Source organism: Protopterus annectens, chromosome 10.part0 (assembly GCF_019279795.1).
Source record: "Protopterus annectens isolate FY-2018-M chromosome 10.part0, PAN1.0, whole genome shotgun sequence".
NCBI lineage: Eukaryota > Metazoa > Chordata > Ceratodontiformes > Protopteridae > Protopterus > Protopterus annectens.
The window spans coordinates 150,992,813-151,014,695 of NC_056744.1; the positions used below are offsets into that span (position 1 = coordinate 150,992,813).

A 21,883-nucleotide genomic window follows, 5' to 3' on the forward strand; every position below is an offset into this window, starting at 1 on the left:
TGTTCTCTTTTTATTTGTTATACAAGAGCATTTGATACAAACTTTTATGTAGCTTTTGTTTCTATCTTAGTTTTAATAAAGTTACTTCTATATATAGTGATTTAAAGCAGTGATTGGGAGGAGTTTTTGTTACTGTTACTCAAAGATACCCCTGCTACTCCCTTCACCCTACCAATATGTAGTGAAAACAATTCTCCTTCGTTCACGAACTTGTACAAGAGGCTACCATTAAAAGATATTTTCAAAATCTGAAACCCACCTCATTAACTATTGAAAACCTACCAGGTGAATGTATTAAAATGGCAGCAGATGCCCTTACTTGCCTTATTTCCATCCTGAAAAACTGGTCATTGACAGATAATTATGTCCCCTCACTCTGAAAAAAAAAATTTAATATTCCCCTGCACAAAGGTGTAAATTCCACAGAATTCTCCAACTACAGACCTGTAGCTTTCCTATCTGCTGTATCTAAGGTTCCTGAAAATTCATCCATTCTCAGATTTTCAACTACCTTAGCAAAAATATTCATCTTTCTCAAACTCTCCATGGTTTATTTTCCTACCACAGCACAAACACTGCCTTCCTCAGTTTCACTAACACCATAAAATTTCTTAGCCCAATCTAAAGCCTTTTAATACAGTTTCTTATAAAAAAATACTAACCAAACTCTCTTCTTTAGGACTCTATCAGTTGTCTCTCTTATAGTTTTAGAGCTACCTATCAAATAGGCAACATGCTATAAAATGGCAAAACAAATACTCAGCATTTCTCCCCATCTGTATTGGTGTTCCTCAAGGATGAGTCCTAGGACCCTTACTGTTTAATATCTTTATAAATGAACTCCACATAGAACCAAGCATGCCAGCATAGTACAATACGCAGATGACTCCCTCATCTGCTCAACTCCTAACATACTGCACCTTCTGCAGGTCACTCAGGACTCTTTCTTATGTATTGGGTCATAGTTACACACCTTGAACCTATTGCTAAATGCAAAGAAAAACAAGTTAACATTGTTCTTACTAAAAGAGCACCAAAACCAAAAAAAAAAAACAACCCTTTAGCATTGTCAAAAAACAATACTAGAACAGAAATTGTATCACAGACTACATTGATGGGTGTTATGCTAGATGAAAACTTAAAATTTGAGCATCATGTTCTTCAAGCCATTAAAAAACACATCAATAACATGATGCACTTTATCAATCTAGTCCATATCTCTCAAAATCTGCTGGGAAAACCACCTCCTGCTCTCTGTTTTTAGTGATGTATGACAGCCAAATAGAATTTTAGTGGAATGCACATGTTATTAAAGGCACGCATGCCTTGTATCAAGCAAGCAGTCACATCCCTCCTCAGCTCAGTGAATCTGCACAAATAACAAAATTGGTATCCTGGCAACAAAACAGCCAGTGCAAAGAAAACAGAATCCCTGCAGCCTTGTAACTGCTTCAATAACATTGTATGTTATTTTACTGTACCACTGTATTACAATAGAAAGCAAGCTTCTTTACAGCTAGTTGTACATCTCCATAATGTGCTATTAGGCTACTTCCTCCTTTCCCCTTATTCCCAGTCCACCTTACACCTGACCTGCAAATGGACATTCTCTGCCCATACCTTCAGGATTTACCTTTCATAACCTGCAATACCTAGCTCCCCTTCACTGACTCAATCCTTCCTTGCAGCTTTCCTGATCAAGTGCTTTACCTAACCAGCTTATTAGACTTTACCCTAACGCTATTCTCTTTTGTAGCTTTGACATTACCCTAATACTAAACTATTTTACCTATCTCTAAATTCAGCACACTTACATTTTGCACTGGATTGAGCTGCCTTGCTGGTCTATACTTAATGATTGTTTTTATCAGTTTTCTTGGGCAGCTCCAATTCATTTCCAAATTCAGTTCCAACCCACTCTGTTCAGCCTTGCTACACTCGGACTCATTCTGCTCCCCTGCCCTACCCCCATTCCCACCCACCACCCACTTCAATTACATTTATTCTAACCTAAGCCCTTCCCACTACAATATCTCAAACCAATCACATACACTTTCTAATTAATGATTAACTATACCCCTTCCCCAAGCCATTTTCCTTCTATTATACACTTCTTTCACACCCCCATCTCTCCACTTACTCAATTCCACAGCACGCATTTTCCCTCTTGTATCTAAGTTCAAAATGGCTCACTATAATTTTACAATGCTTACCCCTAACTTTATTTTATTACTAGCAAACAGCGCCTCACTCAAATCCCAAATAATCAATACAATCATAAAAAGTCCCACAGCTATCACAAACATGGAAAAGCAAACTGTAAGCTACTCCAATATTTCACCTAGCTTACTTGAAGCTCACTTCCTCCAGTTCATAAAATATAAGATCATACAACCTTACCATCATCCCAAATCTCCATTCTACCTAAAACTTCAAACAACAATAAAACACATTCCTCTTACCTACCATCTCTTCAATCCCTCCCTCCTATCCCAGTGCAAGTATATCCACCCCAACCCTGATCCAATCAAAACTTCTTTTTCCTGGTGAACACCTCTTTTTAAAAAGCTATTTCTAATTACTCTAAATTTACGTAGTATCTGCAACAAAATAACAGAGCTGCATGCGTGGTTATCACAATATTCCCCAGACATACTGGCACTCACAGAGACATGGCTAAAAAAAACATATCCAAGATATTGAACTCCTCCCTTAAGCTACAACATAATAAGAGCTGATGGAATACACAAAAAAGCAGGAGGAGTAGCCCTAGTTTATCCCAATTCACATACAATAATACCTTACTCTAAACCCAATTCACAATTCTGCAGCGCTGAAATTCTTATCTCCCTATTATTACAAATTAACAAATCAAAACAAATTTGCATTGTAATCCTGTACATTCCCCCGGACCACAATATCCCCATACTTGAAGACATCCTATTCTGGATCTCACAAAGCATCTGCAATGAAACAATTATCATGGGTGATGTTAACATCAACTGTCAAAACCTAAATTGTGACTTCCCAGCTAATAGTTTAAATTTCTTTGGATTTTCACAATTTATCTCTACCCGAACCAGATTACAAAAATCAAACAGTTCTGGAACCACCCTAGACTGGATTCTAGTCTCAGACCCCAACAAATATTCTCTCTCTGGTACCCTTCCAAATGTACTAAGCAACCATCTACCAGCATACACTTATAGAACTACCCAAACACCCAAAACCCACATCTTCAAAACTTCCCGAAATCTAACCAGTTTCAACGATCAACTTTTCATTAATATACTAAAGTCCTTCACCTGATCTACACTACAAACTCTCCCTCTAGATGATGCAGTTCTCCACTTTAACAAACACTTCCTGGGCACTCTCAATAATCTAGCTCCCCTTCGCACCAAAAGATCAAAAAAGCAGTCATGCACCAAGGTTAACTAAGTCCACTGAAAAGTTAATTTACTCAGAGCTAAAGCATGGAAGGACTGGCAAATGACCAAAAATAATTCAAACCTACAGAAGTTTAGACAACTATGTAATCAATCCAAAAAACAAGTAAACATTGGTTAAAAGCAATACTTTTCCCAACAGACTAAACAATCACAAAAATAACCCCCAACATTCTGGAATACCATTACATCCATTCTCACCAGCAGATCTAAGCAAAATCCCTCCCCGGCTACAGATAAATCACCATCCCAAATAGGTGAATAGATGAACTGTTTAACACACATTTTACTGAAAGCATCACAAACCTACTGAAGGATTGTAACAAAACCAGTAACCCCAATTCTTCACCCAAACCTTCCCCCACTCATATACCTTCCGAAAAATGCATCTCTTCTTCTCCCCTTTTCAAAACACTTCTACAACTGCCCCTCATCTGCATCCTCTGTCATTGCATCCAATATCCACAAACTCTATATGCAGACTACTACAAAAATTGAAGCCTTGCTCTCCTGCCGCTAACAACCTCCCCTCTGAATACCTAAAAATTGCTGCCGATGCAATAGCCTACCCTGTCAGTATTCTTAAAAATAGCTCCATTACAGAATCCTACTTCCCTTCATAACCCCACTACACAAAGGGGGAAAGTCTAATGAACTTACCAACTACTGATGCCATCCTATCCCCTCTTTCCAAACTGTTAGAAAATATGTGCACAACTCCTGGACCACCTTCTACACAACAACCTACTTACACCTACCCAACATGGCTTCAGACAGGCACATAGCACAACAACTGCCCTAACTTCCTTTATGGATACAATCAACAAGGCAAAGTAACTTCAGTAATATTACTGTACCTCTCTAAAGCTTTCGACACCATGTCTCACCCTAAACTGCTAGAACAACTTTCTTTCCTAGATCCTTCCATCTCCTCTCAACAATGGTTTATCAGCTAGCTTTTTGACAGACAACAATGTGTTAGATGGCTTGGTTGTCTTTCACAATACTTATGCAAAAAAACTGGAGTGCCACAAGGGTCCATTCTTGGTCCTCTCCTTTTCAACACCTTCACAAACATCTATACTGCTTCCTATAAAAGTTCCCTTATCCACTATGCCAGTGACTCAGCACTCATTTCCTCTTCCAATGACAACATTGGATAAGGCCTTCTGTTTCTCCTTTTTCCCTTTAAAAAAAAAAAATGTTGTTTTTTTTTTTGCCTGAATCTCCTTGTGTTCTGACTGTGCTTCTCAAACATTTTGGAAATATAGAGTATATTTCAGAGCATTTATTATAACTGTAATTGCCTTAATATTGCTAAAACTCAAGTGCTCTAGGTTGCACTGCATCTGAAGTGTTTGTGTGTTTTAGCTGCTTTTCTGTATATATAGACTTCTCTGTTTCTTTAACTAAGCTCTGCAAAGTTGTTTTATTGCATTCCTGCCTGTATTTCTGAGTTTTTTGCACTTTTAAAGTTTGTTTTTGCTTAGTTTAACTGGTAGGCTACACACTCAATTGCTCTAGCTGAATTAAAGCATTTACTGTGTTTCTGTACCTAATTTCTGCTACTTTGTAAAAAAAAAAAAAAAAAAAAAAAGAAAAAAAAATATATCCTTGTTTCCCACCTTTACTGAACTAGAATAGTCCAGTCTTCAGGTATTGCTGATCTCTGGGCTGTGTCATAGTTCCTGTGTTGCCCATATCCTTATTTGGAAAGGAGGAAGCTTCTTTGTTCACCAGTGAGAGTGAGGAGCTCTGAGCAGCCTATCTGTCCCTTGAGGAGTGGTTCCAGCCCAGTAACTTGTAGCTTATTGGCCGTTTTGGGCCATTTCCTATCTCTTTCTAACCCCTTGCTTTAAAGCCAGCTTTAGCGTGCTTTTGCGCTTGTAATTTAAAGTTTGTCCTGTTTGTTGCATTTACCTGTTGAGGCTACACACTGAAGTGCACTAGCCTGTGTTACATATTTATTGCATTTTCCTGCTGTTTGTTGCAAAAAAAAAAAAAACAAAAAAATTATCCTTGTTTCCCGTCTTTCCTGACCTAGAGTAGTCCAAATACAGGCTTTGCTGTATTCTGGACTTTTGGAAAGTTCCTGTGTTGCCCATTTCCTTTCTTGGATAAAGGGAGGCTTCTTTGTTCATCAGTGGCAGTGGGGAGCTTAGAGTAGCCTATCTATCCCTGGAGGAGTGTTCCCAGCACAAGAATCTGGTAGTCTATTGGCCGTTTTGGGCCAATTTCTAGCTCTTTCAAGTCTCCCTGTATAAAACCCACTTTGGCGTGGCTTTGCGCGATTTTGCGCATAGCGCAGCATCGGGCAGCTCTGCTTAATTGGGATTAAACTATTCTCGGCTCCACAAAGTCTGCTCTTCACTTTTTCCCTTATAACTAATCTAGTTCTCATAATAAACACCCTATTCCTACTCTAAAGCCTGACACTTGCTCACTAAAGCAATTATATAAGTCAGCACTAAAAAATTAAAAGCACTACACCCTCACAAACTCCCCTTGAGTACCTTGTTCCCCATTGGCCCTTTTTTTCAATTATAAAAGAATTCCCAATACTATTCTAGCATGTCCAAAGGTCAGTTGTCAATCTCCTCTCCAGTCCAGCTGGTGAATCTGGGAATCTTGAGGCAATGTTACAACTGCCTCATGTACACAGACAACCCTCTCCTCCTCCCAACAAATTCCAACACATGTGAGAGATGCAGCCATATAGCCAAACTGGTGGCTAAGCTCTCTCAACTCAGTACTGGCGTAACCAGTCAGGAGGAGAAGGAAACCACATTCACTACAATTCCAGTCTCACATAGACCTACCACGACAGCAAACCAAACACATAAACACACAAAAACATACTTGGAGGCTCTAAATAAAAATCTGCCTAAGCAGCAGAGACCTCCAAAGCAGACACCCAAGCAACCACTAACCCAAAACAAAACACGTGCAACACATAGCTCACAAAGCCAGTGTGCTGAACAGTCACAGCCCTTAAGGCTCAACAACACATCTGATACACTTGTAATAGGTGACTCTATCGTCAGGCACACTGACGTCCCGCTCACCAGGCTGAACAAGGAGAAGGTCACGGTGAGCTGCCTGTCAGGCGCTAGGATCTGCCACATAACACAAGCACTCAGGTCACTCCAAGGCAAGTACAAATATGACTCAGTCATTGTCCATGCTGGTGTGAATGACCTGAGACATACCTCCCTGGACTACAAGAAAATAGAAACAGAGGAGCTCTCTGAGCATGTAGCACAGGCCGGTATGACCCTGAACTTGAGTAGCATCTTACCGTCACCAAGAATTATGCCACAGTATGAAGACAAGATTATCAATTTCAACAATTGGCTTAAGTATTGGTGTCATTCAAATGGGATCCAATGCCTGTCAGCCTGGGATGACATGCTCGACAAGCCACGATGCTTTACTAGGGACGGCTTGCACCTGTCACCCCTGGGTTTTTGAATACTGGCAAAGGCTCTTGCCACCCCCATAGTGCCTTTTTTAGGCAATGCTCAAAAGACAAACCCACCTCCATAGGTATCACAAGAGATAAGAAACTAAGAGTAATGCTACTCAATGCCAGAAGTCTAAACCTCAAGCTGCACGCATTCAAAACTCTCCTTAGCATGGAGAACATTGATATCTGTGCAGTAACAGAAACCTGGTTCAAGGCTCCCGAGAGCACCCCAGCACTACCAGGTTATACCTCATACCATGCTTTTCAGCCCCAAAACTTGGACCGAACCACAAAAGGAGGGGGAGTATCAATATTCGTCAAAGATACCCACACCTCCAGGTTGGTGGCACAGCACGAAGCATCAGAGACTATCCATGTGCAACTAACAGTGGGTAAAACTGCCTTCCAGTTTATAGCCTGCTACAGACCACCCTCCCAAACCCAGGAACCCCACTTGGCCTTCCTGAGGACCCTGGAAAATATGAAGGTCTCTCCAAACACCATTATATTGGGTGACTTCAACTACCCAAACATAGACTGGGAGAATTACTCTAGCTCCAACACCCTAGCCCAAAGTTTCCTAGAATTTATAAACTCAAATACTATGGAACAACTTGTTACCACTCCCACATGAGGGGAAAACATACTGGACCTGATCATCACCAACATGGGGGCTCTATGCTCCAGACCAGAAGTGTATCCCTCACTGGTAAGATCAGACCATAAACTAATCTCACTGGATATTCACATACTGACCCCACCCTCTGCCCAGAAAACCACAGTGAAAAACTTCTCTAAAGCAAATTTCACACTCCTCAAAACCAAGGTGGAATCCTTCAAAGCCCCCGGGCCTGTGGAAAATACGGCTCAGACCACAGAATCCTTTATAAACACATTCTATGAACACCTTCAGGAATGCATTGATCATGCAATCCCAAATAAAACCAAGACCCAGTCCTCCAAAGGCAAGCGTCCTGTCTGGTGGACCTCAGCCATAAACAAACTATACAATAGAAGGAAGAAGCTACTACATGATGGAGCAAAATCCCAAAAAGGGAAGGCATCTCTGATCAGTATTAGCAAAAAACTACGGGCACTCATAAAATCGTCTAAGGCCAGCTTCGAGAGAAAAATTGCACAGGACACTAAGGATAATCACAAGGCTTTCTTTAGTTATGTTAGGAACCTGGGTGGGAATTCCCAGATATGCTCAGAATTAGTCCAAAATGACAAAAAATACACTGAACCCACAGACATTGCCAACATCCTAGCTGACAGGTTCAGCGCAAACTTCTCCCCCCCTCCCCACCAAAAGGGCAAATATATATCCCAGCAGAGTGCTGCCCCCCTGACATCTCAGATACTCAGGTAAGAGCCACCCTCGTCAAAGCAAAAAACACAGCATCAATGGGACCAGACGGTGTCCCAGGCTGCGTCCTACATGAACTCCAAGAAGACCTAAACCCAAACATAAAACTACTGTTCAATCTCAGCCTTACTACAGGATATGTACCCAAAGAGTGGTGTACAGCAACAGTGGTCCCTCTCCACAAAGGTGGTGCCTCAACGGATCCTGGAAACTATCGCCCCATAAGCCTGACTAGCTTGGTCTGCAAAGCTATGGAAAGGATCATCATGGACCTCATAAATAAAGATATTGGGGACCTACAGACACTGGATCCTACCCAGTTTGGCTTTGTTAACGGCAGATCCTGCCCCTTAAACCTGGTCAATTTCTTTGAAACAGTCACCAAGGCCATTGACGAGGGGAAGGTGGTCCACACAGCCTACCTGGACCTCGCAAAGGCCTTCAATACAATACCCCACTCGGGCATTATAGATAAGCTCACCAGCTTAAATATAAACCCCTATGTCACTAGATGGGTTGCAAACTGACTCAAGGACAGAACCCACATGGTTAGAATTGCTGGAGCCATGTCAGACTCCAAACCAGTTACAAGTGGCATCCCACAAGGCTCAGTCCTGGGACCTCTCTTGTTCGGTATATATTTCTCAGAGGTACAGGCCAACATGGAAGGACTGTGGCTGACCAAGTTCGCAGATGACTGCAAACTAGGAGCCATAATCGACTCTCCAGCTGACACAAGCATCCTACAAAAGGGCCTCATAGAAACAGACAACTGGTGCCAGAGCCATGGCCTCAAGCTAAATGCCAAAAAGTGTATAGTCATCCCCTTTGGCAAAAACAAAGTGCCCACAAATTACCACATAGGTGGTAATCCATTAAGTATGGAAGAAGTAATTAGGGACCTGGGGACCCAAGTTGATAGCAATCTCTCATTTGAAAACTACGTGGCCAAAGTAGTTAGAAAAACATTTTATATAGCCCACCTAATCATGAAGAGATTCACATCTAGATCAGGAGAGGTCATCGTGCCTCTTTACTCATCCCTCATCAGGCCCATAATTGAGTACAATGCCCCTTTTGGGATGTACCTTACCAGACACCTGCAGCAACTGGAAAGTCCCCAAAAGTACCTCATCAAGAGGATCAAAGGGCTCAAACAGATGTCATATGCTGCCCAGTTAAAGAAACTCCAGCTCTACTCAGTGGCATACTGCCTGCTCAGAGGTGATCTGTGCCTGACGTATAAAGCCATGTCCAACCTGGAATTAATGGACATGCTGCACCTCAGAAAATCCAAATCCCATCGAGCTACGTGCTCAAGAGACTTGAACCTCAGCACTGAAATAAATAGGACATGCTGGAGGGACAGATTCATAACCCAGAGGCTCCCTTAACTCTGGAATAAAATCCCAGTCCAGGTTAGGCAGAGTCCCTCATTGACTCTCTTCAAGAGGAATCTTGATGAGTGGATGGGAGATCGTAGGTTTACCCCGGGTATCACTTCTGTGTCACTGTTAGACAAAGGCACAGTATACTAACCTCGAAAAAGGGCATAGCAAAATTCATTTAAAATGGGTGTCGAAAGCCAAACACACTCTGGCTAGGCTTATAAATGCCCTAGGGCAGATAGCCTAGTATGAACCTATGAACCTATAACCCACCTCAGATACATAACTCAAACTGCCTTCTTCTCTACTGAATTGTGGCTCACCAATGCACAACTTTTACTGAATCCTAACAAAACAAAACTCCTAGTGGATTTTAATATTTATTCCCTAAATAATACTGAAATTGAAATAGTTTTTCATGCCAAATTACTAGGAGTAACAATAGACAATAAACTTTCTTCGATCTCCATACACACAATACAGAATACACACTACAAACTAGGAAAGCTCTACCATCACAAGAACTGCATGATTACATCCACCAAAACAATACTTGCCACAACCTACCTGATTGCCACACTATTATGGTGCCCCTATCTTAACCAATCTTCAGACTTCTCTAAAAAATAAGCTCAAAACTTGGTACAACAAAATAGTAAAAATTTGCAATAAGTGCCTTCTACTCCACACATCACTGCAATGCTTTGGCTGCATTATCGTGGTTTGAATTCCCCTTGCTATTAAATCACATCCAACTAAACTTTGCACACAAAATTATTTATAAACTAAACAATTGTCCAGCACTAAAGTCAATTCTCCAAATATATACACCTACAAAGGCTCTTCGTTCTGAAGATAAACAATTACTAACACTATATAGGCCCAAAAATGCAGGAAAATGTCTCTACTCCTAACACATGAGTAAATTATGCAATGCCATACCCCTAAATATCAGAGCTATAGTACCCACCAAGGAATTTAAATTTAAATTAAAACAACACCGCCTTACGACTTGAATCTGCCCATGCTCCAAACACAGCTAATTAATACTACCTTAGCACTCCTCTACTACCGTTACCATTTGACTTTATCCCCCTAAATTCCCCCTCCACACTCATACTGTCACTACTTTAACCACACTTCATATCCCCCTGTCCCACTACCCCTTCTACCCCCACCACTTCTCTCTCTCTTTACTTCACTTTTTCAACCCTAGCTACTTTTTCCTTTTACTTTCTTCCCACTTTCCACTACTCTTGCCTCTACCCCACTACCCACTCCTACCTACCTTCTTCCTATTTAACCTATACTACTCCCTCTTATAACACCACTACTACACTATATCTCTTTCTGCTCACCCTCTTGCCCACCCTTCCTCCAACTAAACTTAACTCTTTCCATCTTCCCCCTCCTTGCTCTTCATTAACTCTACTCTCTCAATTCACAACCTCCTTCCAGGGGCGGCTCGTGTTATCAGACTGCCAGTCTGCAGCCCTCCCACCTAGAAAAAAACAAAGAAAAAAAAATCTGTGAAACAAAATATCATGAGTCCTGACTCCTCTGCGCATGCACAGAACTCAGACTGCCTTTATCAGCAGTCCAGATGCAGAGAAAGAGGTACCCAGCAACCTGTGCTGTGGGATACCCAGGAACCTGTGCGGTCGATGACTGCACAGAACAGAGGAGCTCCGGACTGCTTCCCTTGCAGACAGGGCCAATGAGGGGTGAGCTGAGAGCTCTTGCAGGGATTTCACTACGTGGGCTTCAGGACTTCTACTGCTGGACAAATGGTCGCTGGCTGGATGGGCTTCATGCACATGGATTATGTGGCTTCAGACATGTTCTGTTCATGAAACAGGTAGGTGAAGAGTAAGATGTGTGTGTGTGTGTGTGTGTGTGTGTGTGTGTGTGTGTGTGTGTGTGTGTGTGTGTGTGTGTAATGCCCCAGTTGATATATGTTGATGGCTAGAGAGAACAAATGGTGGTTGGTAGAGATACTCAGGCTTGAACCCTGTACCTTGGATGGAGGTGGCAAAGACCTGAATTCCCTATCCACCACCATTTCTAAAAAAAATTTGCAGATTTTTGCCTCATATTTGTTCTGTTCCTCATAAAACCTGTGGTTTCTGTATCTACATTTTTCCTTGGCTTGCAAAGTCTGTAGTGCAGTGGTGCACTGGTAGCATTGCTGCCTGACAGCTACAGGTTCTCTGGTTTGATTCTTGGTTGGGGTGCCTTCTGTGTGGAGTCTTCATGCCCTCCCATCTTACAAAGATGTGTCTGGAGTTTCTCCCTGCTCTGCTGAAAATTGTCTTTTGTTCCAAGTCAGACTAGTTTCCTGGTTAAATTTTTAAAAATAACAGGCATTTGAATTTCAGACTTCATATTCTTCAGAAAGCACATGGTAACACAAAACTGTTTATTCTAGCAGATGTCTAAGTTTATAACATGGATATTTGAAATGTGTCCCTATTTTTGGGACTGTATTCCCCCATTATTGGTTTTGTCCAGGTATTTTGTGCTAAGGTTGAGAGCTATCTATGGTGAGAAATTAATTCATTGAATGTTTGGGGGCTGTATTCCCCCCCCCCATTACTGGCTTTGTCCACATGTTTTTTGCTAAGAGGTTGAGAGCTATGGTGAGAACTGAATTCACTGAATATGTTTGGGGGCTGTATTCCCCCATTATTGGCTGTGTTCAGGTCTTTTGTGCCAAGAGGTTGACAACTATGGTGAGAACTGAATTTACTAAATGGTAGCCATTTAAGTTTGTCCTCCTCTCTTTCACAAAACAGTTGATTTGGCATAGTGGTATGTTTCTCTGACTGTTTTGCACAGGGTCCCCTGGGTTAAAGACGTGGCAGTGAAATGTATGGTGGTAACACAGCATTTTATTCTAGCAACTTTCCAACATTGTACAAGCAATGTTTAAAATGTGTCCCTGGTTTTTGGGCTTTTGTCCCCCCCCCCCAATAAATTTTGTCTTTTTCAAGATTTCTTGTGCTGCAAAGTTCAGAGATACAACTGTGTGTCGAGTAGATTTTACAAGGAGCTGAGAGCTGCAGGGGAACAAAACTTTAGTGCTGCTTATTCTGAGTCTGTTTGCATTGTTAATAGCACAACAGGTAGTGTACTTGCTTTTGATGCAGAAGGTTGTGGGTTCTACTCCCACAGTAGATAGATGCATTGCTGATACTGTACTGTGTTGTAAAGTGGGTGGATGCTGCAGTCCTTTTTGGCAAAGATACCTAGAGTAGTAACTATGAACCTGTTATCAGTTTGCCATACAGTCCCTATTGCAATATTACTAGCTTATCATTTTTTTTAATGCATGCAACATAGGCAATTTGTTCCTCAAGGGCAACAAGCACTTAATTTGTAGATGAATAAACAATGACATATAAAGTTGTTTGCTAGCAGCAACCTCTTCATTGTTACAGATTTCTTTAATGTGGAATTATTTAGATGACTTTTACACTTCAGAGATTGTGCATATTTACTGATACTGGTGGAGTGTACAAGGTTGAGTAGACTTTTATGATGGAAATGTTCTCAATTGGGTAGTTTTGTCATTGGTGCATGCATTTTGTTTCATTGTTTACTAATGTTCAAAACAATAAATTTAAAATGCCCTCAAACAACTGTACTGTATTGTACAAGGAATACAATTTAATACAATCGGGAAGGTGTATCAAAGAGCATGTGTATGGTTCGTGTTCAAAGGGCCTATGATTTGAAAACAGCCCAAAGTTAATCTTTATCTGACACTGGCAAAATGTATTTTCTTTGAATGTGGGTTTCAATGCTGTTTCAATGCATGTGAGTTTCAAGGGCAGAGAAGTTTTAATGCTAAGTCTGTTTTCATTGTGAGACTGCATTGCTTTGTTTAGCAGATACCTATTGGGGTTTGTGCTGTAAAAATGCAAAATAAAACTTTCAAATGAAATCCAAATCATCGCAGAAGTAAAGCAGTATGCACATTACAGTGTTTATGGTAAATGGGGCAAAATGACCAAGAAATGGGACACTGGAATAGTTGCAGGGGGGAGGCTCCAATCGACCAGGATTTTGAGAGGGGGAAGGGCAGCAAACTCAGACAGCCCTGGTTGAACTATACCTCTCAGCTGTCCATATTTTTGCAGAATGAATAGATATTTGCTTCTTATTTTTGGTTTGTTCCTCATAAAATGTGTGGTTTTCTGGCAAATCATTTAGGAACATAGTCACTAAATGACAGACATTGAGATTTACGTCATAACCTTCAGAAAAATGCATGCTAAAGCAAGACCTGTTATTCTGTCAACTGTCTCAAGTTTATACAAGAGCAATTTTTAGTAGTGTTTGTATGTTCCCCCAATATATTTGGCATTGTCCAGGTTTCCTGCATTAACAGGTTGAGAGGTACGTGCAAATAAAATTGCTTTATAGAATTAGGAATATCCAAACCTCTCAACTGTCCCCAATTTTGGCTCAAAATGTTGCTCTTCCCCTAATAATCCCTCTGCAAAATGGCAATTTTGGAAGAAAACATGGAGGGTTTACAATTAATAAATAACTGTAATAATCAGTTATAGATTACTTTTATTTCAGAAATGCATGTAGATTCTTTTATTTTGTCAGCTGCTCAAGTTAGCAGTACTAATATTAAAAGTGTACCTTCTTTGACAGGTTCCCAGCTGTATTGTGTGGCTATTTTATATTTTTGCATCACATTTTTGGTCCATTTTTCATAAAATTGTGTTTTTTGGCAAATTAGTGGCAAATCATTAAAGACTGAAGTTAGAAAATAATGAAAAACATTTGAGTTTCAGATTTTGTACCTTTCAGAAAATTCATACTAATGCAAGACTTACTATTCTCTTTCTAAGTTTATAAGAGCAATATTTAAAAATTGTCCTTATTTTTGGGCCTTTGTCCCACTTCTATGTATGGCTTTGTCCAGATTTCTTGGTCTGAGGTTGAGAGGTATGACAAATGTGTCAGGGCCATCGCAGTCAGCCAGAGACATTTCAACTTGTTGCACCCCACTCCCCCATGTAGTGACTCTGGATGTGTCCAAGCAAGGCAAGGAGCAGTTATGCAGTGTAAATGTGCAGACTACCCCCCCCCCATCCAAGGTAAACACAAGTATTACAGTGGCTTTTCTTCTGTCATTGATTTTTGTAGAATGTTCTGGTTTCTGTCATTTTTATACTGTTGATATATGCTTATTATTATTCAGAAAGTGCCTTTTGCTCTGTGTTTAAGTAGCAGTGCTTTAATGACCATCAGTAAGCTTGTCTGATATTGTAAGTTTTAATAAGCAGTATTACCAACATTGAAAGCCTTTCTGTTGTTGCCATGCAGAGAATACTTACATAACTAGATAATGTATAAGCCTTGGGTGTTGAACTGCATATGACAGTATTTGTAATAAAGGCCAGGATTAGATTATGTTAAGTTCATTACAGGCTTTACCTGCAAACTAAACAGAATGCCAATCTATCATGCGTGGTCCATATCCTGTGCAGTAATCCTTTAAGCAATATATGTTGAGCTTGTTTCTTGTTTGCTTTTCATTTTTTACTTTGATCATGTTTTCCCCATGAAACAAGTAGATAGTTGTCAGGCAGCAGGTCTTTTTTGGATAAGAAACATTTTTACAAGTGAGGGTATCACAGAGATTGCTACTTTCAGCATGTTATTTGGTACTTTAATAAAGCTGAATATGAATTATAATTAGAACTGGAGTGCAAGGAGAAGTGATTTGAGTTAAGTGCTGCTTGTTTTTTTTATACTTGATTTTGACGGGCATTTCAGTAATATATTTAAAAAGTAATTTATGTTTTCATGCCTCATATCCTTTTTGTTTCCATTTAGATATTAAGTAAGCTGTCATGCAGCCAATGGATTGAAATATTTTTTTTCTTCTACACTTCATTTTGTCTTGACTGGACTCCCATAATGATGGTTTGGCACCCAGGGCAGCGTATTTAATTAAAGTTTTTGTGGTTTTGAGCATAGCTCCTCCCCTTTCTGGTTGGCTACACCAATTCCCATCAACCCCACCCATTTAGCTGTCTCCTGCAGCCCCCCCTCCTTTGATTTGAAGTCACCAGCCACCACTGCCTCCTTCCTATTCTTTCTTTCACAGCAACCTGACTTTTCAGCTTCCCACTTAACATTTCTCATATAACCTTAACTTTTATCTCTTTTCCATGTTTATTCTTTATACACAACCTTTCTCTCAAATTCTTCCTCTATGTACCTTCACTTACCTTGAATTTTGAATCTCTTTCAATATACACCTTACACTATCCACTTTCCCCCTAGATACTAAACTTCTGTGACTATAATTCATTTAATTCTTCTATGCAGTGTGTCTATACATTTGATAATTTTTCTTGAGACAAATGTAGGTGTATGCCCCTTTGATCTCTTCCATATACCAACAATTTATGTGCTATACCTTGATATTTTTTATAAATGTTATTACATTCTCCTATGTTACTTATGTAAATATTTCTTTCTGTTATGTTATCCTATATAACTGATTATATAATTGTATTATTCTTGTAAAGGGTGCTTTTCTCCCCAGGCCTCCACTGAAAATGGGCTTTACACCCAGTCGGACTTTCCTGGTTACCAAATGTCAAATAAATAAATAAATAGCTTCATCCTGTCTTCTCCCATCACTAATATATATGCTGCTCCGATTCTTACTAACATATACTCTACGTATATGAAGAAACTGGGATGCGTGCTATAACAAGATAATTAAATTTACAACTAACCTTCCATCCAGAACATATCACTGCGCTGCCCTTAAACAATTATTCTGGACTGAGCTTCCACAACATCTGTCATACACACAAGTCATTACTGCACACAACTGATTTATAAACCTGAAACTTGTCCATTTTTAATTAATATTTTTCAGCATTATTTACCTACAATAGAACTATGCTCAGGAAATAAATGTCTCATAAATTCTAGTAAATTTAAAGTAATAGCTGGCAACTCACTTTACTAAAGTTATGTCACTACACTGTGGAACATCATACCAATTTCACTACAACAACTAGAAAAACTGAAATCCTATAAAGGTAGACTCAAAAAATACCTGTCCAGTTCTTTGTTGTCCTCCTCATCAATCTAATTGTGTATTCTGATAATCACTTTCTTTTCAACTTGTATATCAGTCAGCACATGAATTTTTGCCCCTATTTTTGTATATATTTGTGCACATATATATATATATATATATATATATATATATATATATATATATATATATATATACATATATATATATATATATATATATATATATATATATATATATATAGTTTACTATCAAAAAGTCGAAAGTAAAAAAGAAATGCATTCACTTGATCGAACTGAGATCCCAAATTTGGTAATGCCGCTTGTACGGAATGTTGGAAATCATCACCCTGATGTCCGCATTCGAACAAATTTGGAATGTCAGGAGGTGGCGTCAGACCCCCAGAAAGTTGTGCTGTAGCTGCTGTATGAATTGTACGTCTACAGCACATGTTTTTCTAGTTTTGCAGGGGGGCAAGCCCTCCTGCACCCCCACATCCCCTGCAAATTATATATTCCAACTCCGAGATCGCACTACAGTGAGGAAAATGTTAAATTTCCTGATCCCAACTATAGTGTGATCTGTTATCAGAATGTTGAATGTTGAATGCACATTAGCGAATGTACATTACCATTCGCTAATGTGCATTCGAACATTTGCAGAATGGCATAATTAAGGAAACTGGAAAAGTTGCATTCAACCATACCAATTTCGTATAAGTGCCATTCCACATTTTGATAGTAAACCCATATTTTTATATATATATATATATATATATATATATATATATATATATATATATATATATATATATATATATATATATATATATATACACTATTTGTGTCTTTTCTTTTGTTCATGCCCAAGTATGTTTTTGGAAACTTTTTGTATTTCTCACACCAACTTGGGTAGTTCAAAAATTGTAATCACATGCATTATTTCTAATGCTTCATATTTTAATATATAAACATAGAGCTTTTCTCTCTAGGCCTCTGCTGAAAAGAGGTTTTGTCCAAGTGACCTATCCCAGTCAACAAATGGAAATAAATAAAGTCTCCATGCATTTTTCTCCAGTCAGTAACTTTAGTTCACCTTTTTATGACATGGGAAGCTCAAAAAAAAAATCTGAGACATCCAATGCTTCATAACACTTCCTTAATTATAAGGGGGTCCAAGTTTTAAACTGCAGTAAAACGTGAAAAAAAAGAAAGAAAAAATGCACATGCATGTGCACACATGCATGTACACACACACAGACAGACACACTCTAATTATCACAAGTATACAACTACCACTTTTACTTCTTTAAATGTTGGAGTGGAAAGATGATCTACAAAATTCTAGTCAACCTACTGTTCAACAGATATTTAAGTACCCACCATTAATCCCATTTCAAACTAATCTTTGCTTTTCTCATTATCTCGAAGAATGCATATTTTAAGTCTTATGACATTTTCAGTACTCTTTAGCCTTTTATATACATATCCTCTTAATGAAAGTGTTACTTTATCCTTTTCTCTTCCTTTTATTGTTCATATTTTTAAGTTTAAAATTTAAATATGGAAGACTTGTAGTTATCACTTTCTCCCTAAAATAAAGTCTCATCTAATGACCCCATATTTTTACTGTGCCTGAGAGTTTTAGATTTATATTACTTTTAAAGTATTCCTCATAATTGGATGTATCTGCTGAAGCCAAGCTAATCACGAATTATCACATAAAGGCCTGTGACAAGACTTGAAGATGTTCAAAAAGGAGGAAAGAAACCACAGTGAATCCAATCATTTATTTTACATAATTTCAAATGTAGAGTTAAAGAGCCTATTTTTCACATTATAGGGCCCATCTAACATTGATGGATCTCCTGACTTGGAAGAATGTTTGAAATAAATATTGGAAAGACCCATCCCAGAACCTTAATCTCCCCAAAGCTTAATGGCTGCCCTCATTGATTCTTAGAAGTACCAGCCTCAGTATCCCCTTCACTACATTCTTCCTGCACAGGGCAGAAGTTTGCTGCTGCTGCAGAAATGTTAGTTCAGCCTTGGAATTCAGGAATGTTTGAATTCCTTTTGTAAGGATTTTAAAAATGCTGGTCAAGCTCATTCGACTCATGTACCCATGTAGCCATCACTGTTTCATAACAGGAAAAAATAAATTTCATTCTTCCAAATTGGTCCCAAAGAATCTTATTCAGTATATATGCAATGATTCTCTACCTCAGATCACTGAAGGCATCCTTTCATTGGCAGCAAATTATTCATACCTTGTGCTAAATGGCTTTGTTCTCCTCTTAGTAGAACTAGGTCCATGGGCAAACAGTATGCATGCACTCTAGCTGTAATTTGCTCTCTACTAGTCTAGTCCATATTTCTAGATGCATAGATACATATACATATATACTCAACTCACCTAAACCCTCCAACTACAGGCCCATTTCCATCTGCTCTCTTCTACAAAAATACTTCAGAAAATGCAATCAGTCACAACTCTTACATTACTTCACACAAAATAACTTTGACTCTTCATCTCAGAGTGGCTTCCTTCCCCATCACAGTACATCTACTGTTCTACTTAGTTTCACTACTACACTAAACAGAAACAGGAATGACAGAAATCTAGTGTCTGGTCTTCTTCCTTGATTTATCTAAGGCCTTTGACACAATCTCTCACTCTTCTTCTACACAGACAGTTTTGGCCTCAGTGTTGTAAAATTCAACATTATGAAATTTCATTGTTATGAAGTAGACATATATATATATATATATATATATATATATATACACACACACACACACACACACACACACACACACACACACACACACACACACACACACACACACACACACACATTATAGATAAAGCCACATAATTATTTAAAGCAGACTGGGTTTACAAAAACCTATGAAATACCAAGTATGACTTCTGAAAATGTGCACTTTTATTACATATTTTTTTTTAATTGACTGGGTACACTGAAATCTGAAGTCTACTACATGGTGCAGATATGAACTGACAAACAGCAGTGAAATATCAATGCAGCTGTGCCATCCCCAGCCACTTCTTAATGATTCCCCTTATAAGTATCTCAGTCAGCTTTCCACTTGGACCTGTAGACATCAGTTTGAACTGTATATTTTATGAAATGCTGTTTGTTGCAGGCTTGTTATTTCCAACACCTACATCATAACTAGGAATGATGTCTTTTATGTCTTTTATTTTTTTCTTTCAGGTGGTGCAAAATCCTGTGATGGCAGTACTGGGCAAGAACAATGGCATGAACCACCACTGATTTTTAACCTTAAGGAAGATGTTGGAGAACATACACCTCTGGATAGCAACAGCACAGAGTTTCAGAACATAATGTCACAGATCACAGACTCTCTCAATGATATACTTGCAGACATTGCAACTGATAACGTATCTATGGCAGACTATTCCCATGATCCCACTGTTGTCCCATGCTGCAATCCAAAGCATACTGTATGCAGGTGTAATATCGTCTAGACTCATGTAAAAAAAAGTGCATATCTTGCAGAAGTCCTGTACTAATAATACCGTGATTCCACAACACTTTGTACGTAATGGAAAAGGTGCTTCCTGCTGTTTCAGAACTTCACTTAAGTTTACTTTGTACTTTAAATTCACCTAATGAAACACAGACTGACTAAGCATAACTACTGACTTTCAGAGTGATCTGGTGTTTTATTCTGGTTCTGTATTTTCTTCATATTCACACAGTATGGTATGTGAAGTTTGAAAATTATACTCACCTCTGCATCTCATTACCACAACATGCCAAACTGCTTGCCAGTTTTCTCTCCTTATTCTCTGTAAACAATTTCCTTTTTCCCTTCTACTTTCTTTATCCTTTTCCAATAAAGCTGCTGACAGATATTGTCTGGAAGCATAGAGATCTGATGCACTTCTTTGCGAGAGATGCTCACCTTACTGGCACTACATAGCAACATAAAGAGCCATTAAATACACAAATTGGGACTGCACTCCATAGGTTCATAGGTTCATAGGTTGGTACTAGGCTATGCCTAGCCATAACAATTCCCTGGATATTTCTTCCACAATATTTACTTCCAGGCCCCTGTCTAGCAGGTAGACTGACATGATCCCCGGGTGAATTTCCTATCTCCATCCAATCATCAAGGTTCCTTCTGAAGCTATTCTAGAGTATGGGGAGTCTCTGGGTCAGGAACCTATTCCTCCAGAATGTTTTGTTCATTGTGATGGCAAGGTTTAGATCCGCTCTGAGGGATTGGGATTTGAGCATGTCCAACAGCTCAGGGTTTGACATGGCCTTGTATGAGTATAGCTGGAGTTTTTTTAGATGGTACTTAAATGGACAATGCAGCAGCTGTGCAAACAGGCATATCTTTGCAGTGAAACACAAACACAGAAGTGGAAGACACATTCCACACAAACCTCTCAACAGTAGAAAATTCCTCGGCATTTACCAGTTTTGAGGCCAAAATATTGGGGTGCCACGAATCCCCCTTAATTTCTGAATTTCCTGGTCTTTTCTTTTTTTTTTTTGTATTGCCACTTTAAATTTTAGGCTGATGTCACTACACATCACCAGCCTATAGGGGTATGTGTGATGACATCAGCTACTGCCTGTTGGACTCAGTTGAAATGGGGAAAATAACAGCGATGGGCATGACGGCATAATTTAAAACTGGCAGACTGAAACTCCTCTAGGTAAGAGGAAGGAAAAAACAACTGTCTGTTTTGTGGGCATTTAGTTTATCTGGTGTGTATATGTGTGCAAAAAAACATTGTTGCTGGCTGCTTTTAAGTCCTTCAATTTAAACCGACCCATTGCATTTAGTGTGTGTATCTGTTGGCCATGATACTGTGTGTAAGTTCATTTGTTGTTGTGCATTTTAATTGTTGCATTTAAGTTCAGCACTGGCTTAACCATTGCTGCATTCACTATTACTTTAACTCGCTCACACAACCATTGCTGTAACTAGATGCTGTGTGTGCAATTTCATTTGTTAAATCCGAACCAGCATTCAGTATCAACCGTTTCTGCAGGCTCAGTTCAGTGTGTAAAAACCATTGCTGGTCCGTGCATTTAGAGTTCATTCATTTGTATTTGTTGCT

The 21,883-nt window shown here is 39.2% G+C and overlaps 1 protein-coding gene across 2 annotated transcripts in view; it reads left to right on the plus strand.

Annotated features, from left to right (window-relative positions):
• The window catches only part of ARSG (arylsulfatase G), a 1,771,349-nt gene extending 1,750,579 nt beyond the window's left edge, over positions 1–20,770 (plus strand). For both annotated transcript variants that reach the window (XM_044085120.1, XM_044085118.1), the window contains one exon: positions 19,995–20,770. In XM_044085120.1, the coding sequence (XP_043941055.1) occupies positions 19,995–20,269 (275 nt within the window). In that variant the 3' untranslated portion in view covers positions 20,270–20,770. The remainder of the gene's footprint in view (positions 1–19,994) is intronic.
• Positions 20,771–21,883: the final 1,113 nt, after the last annotated feature.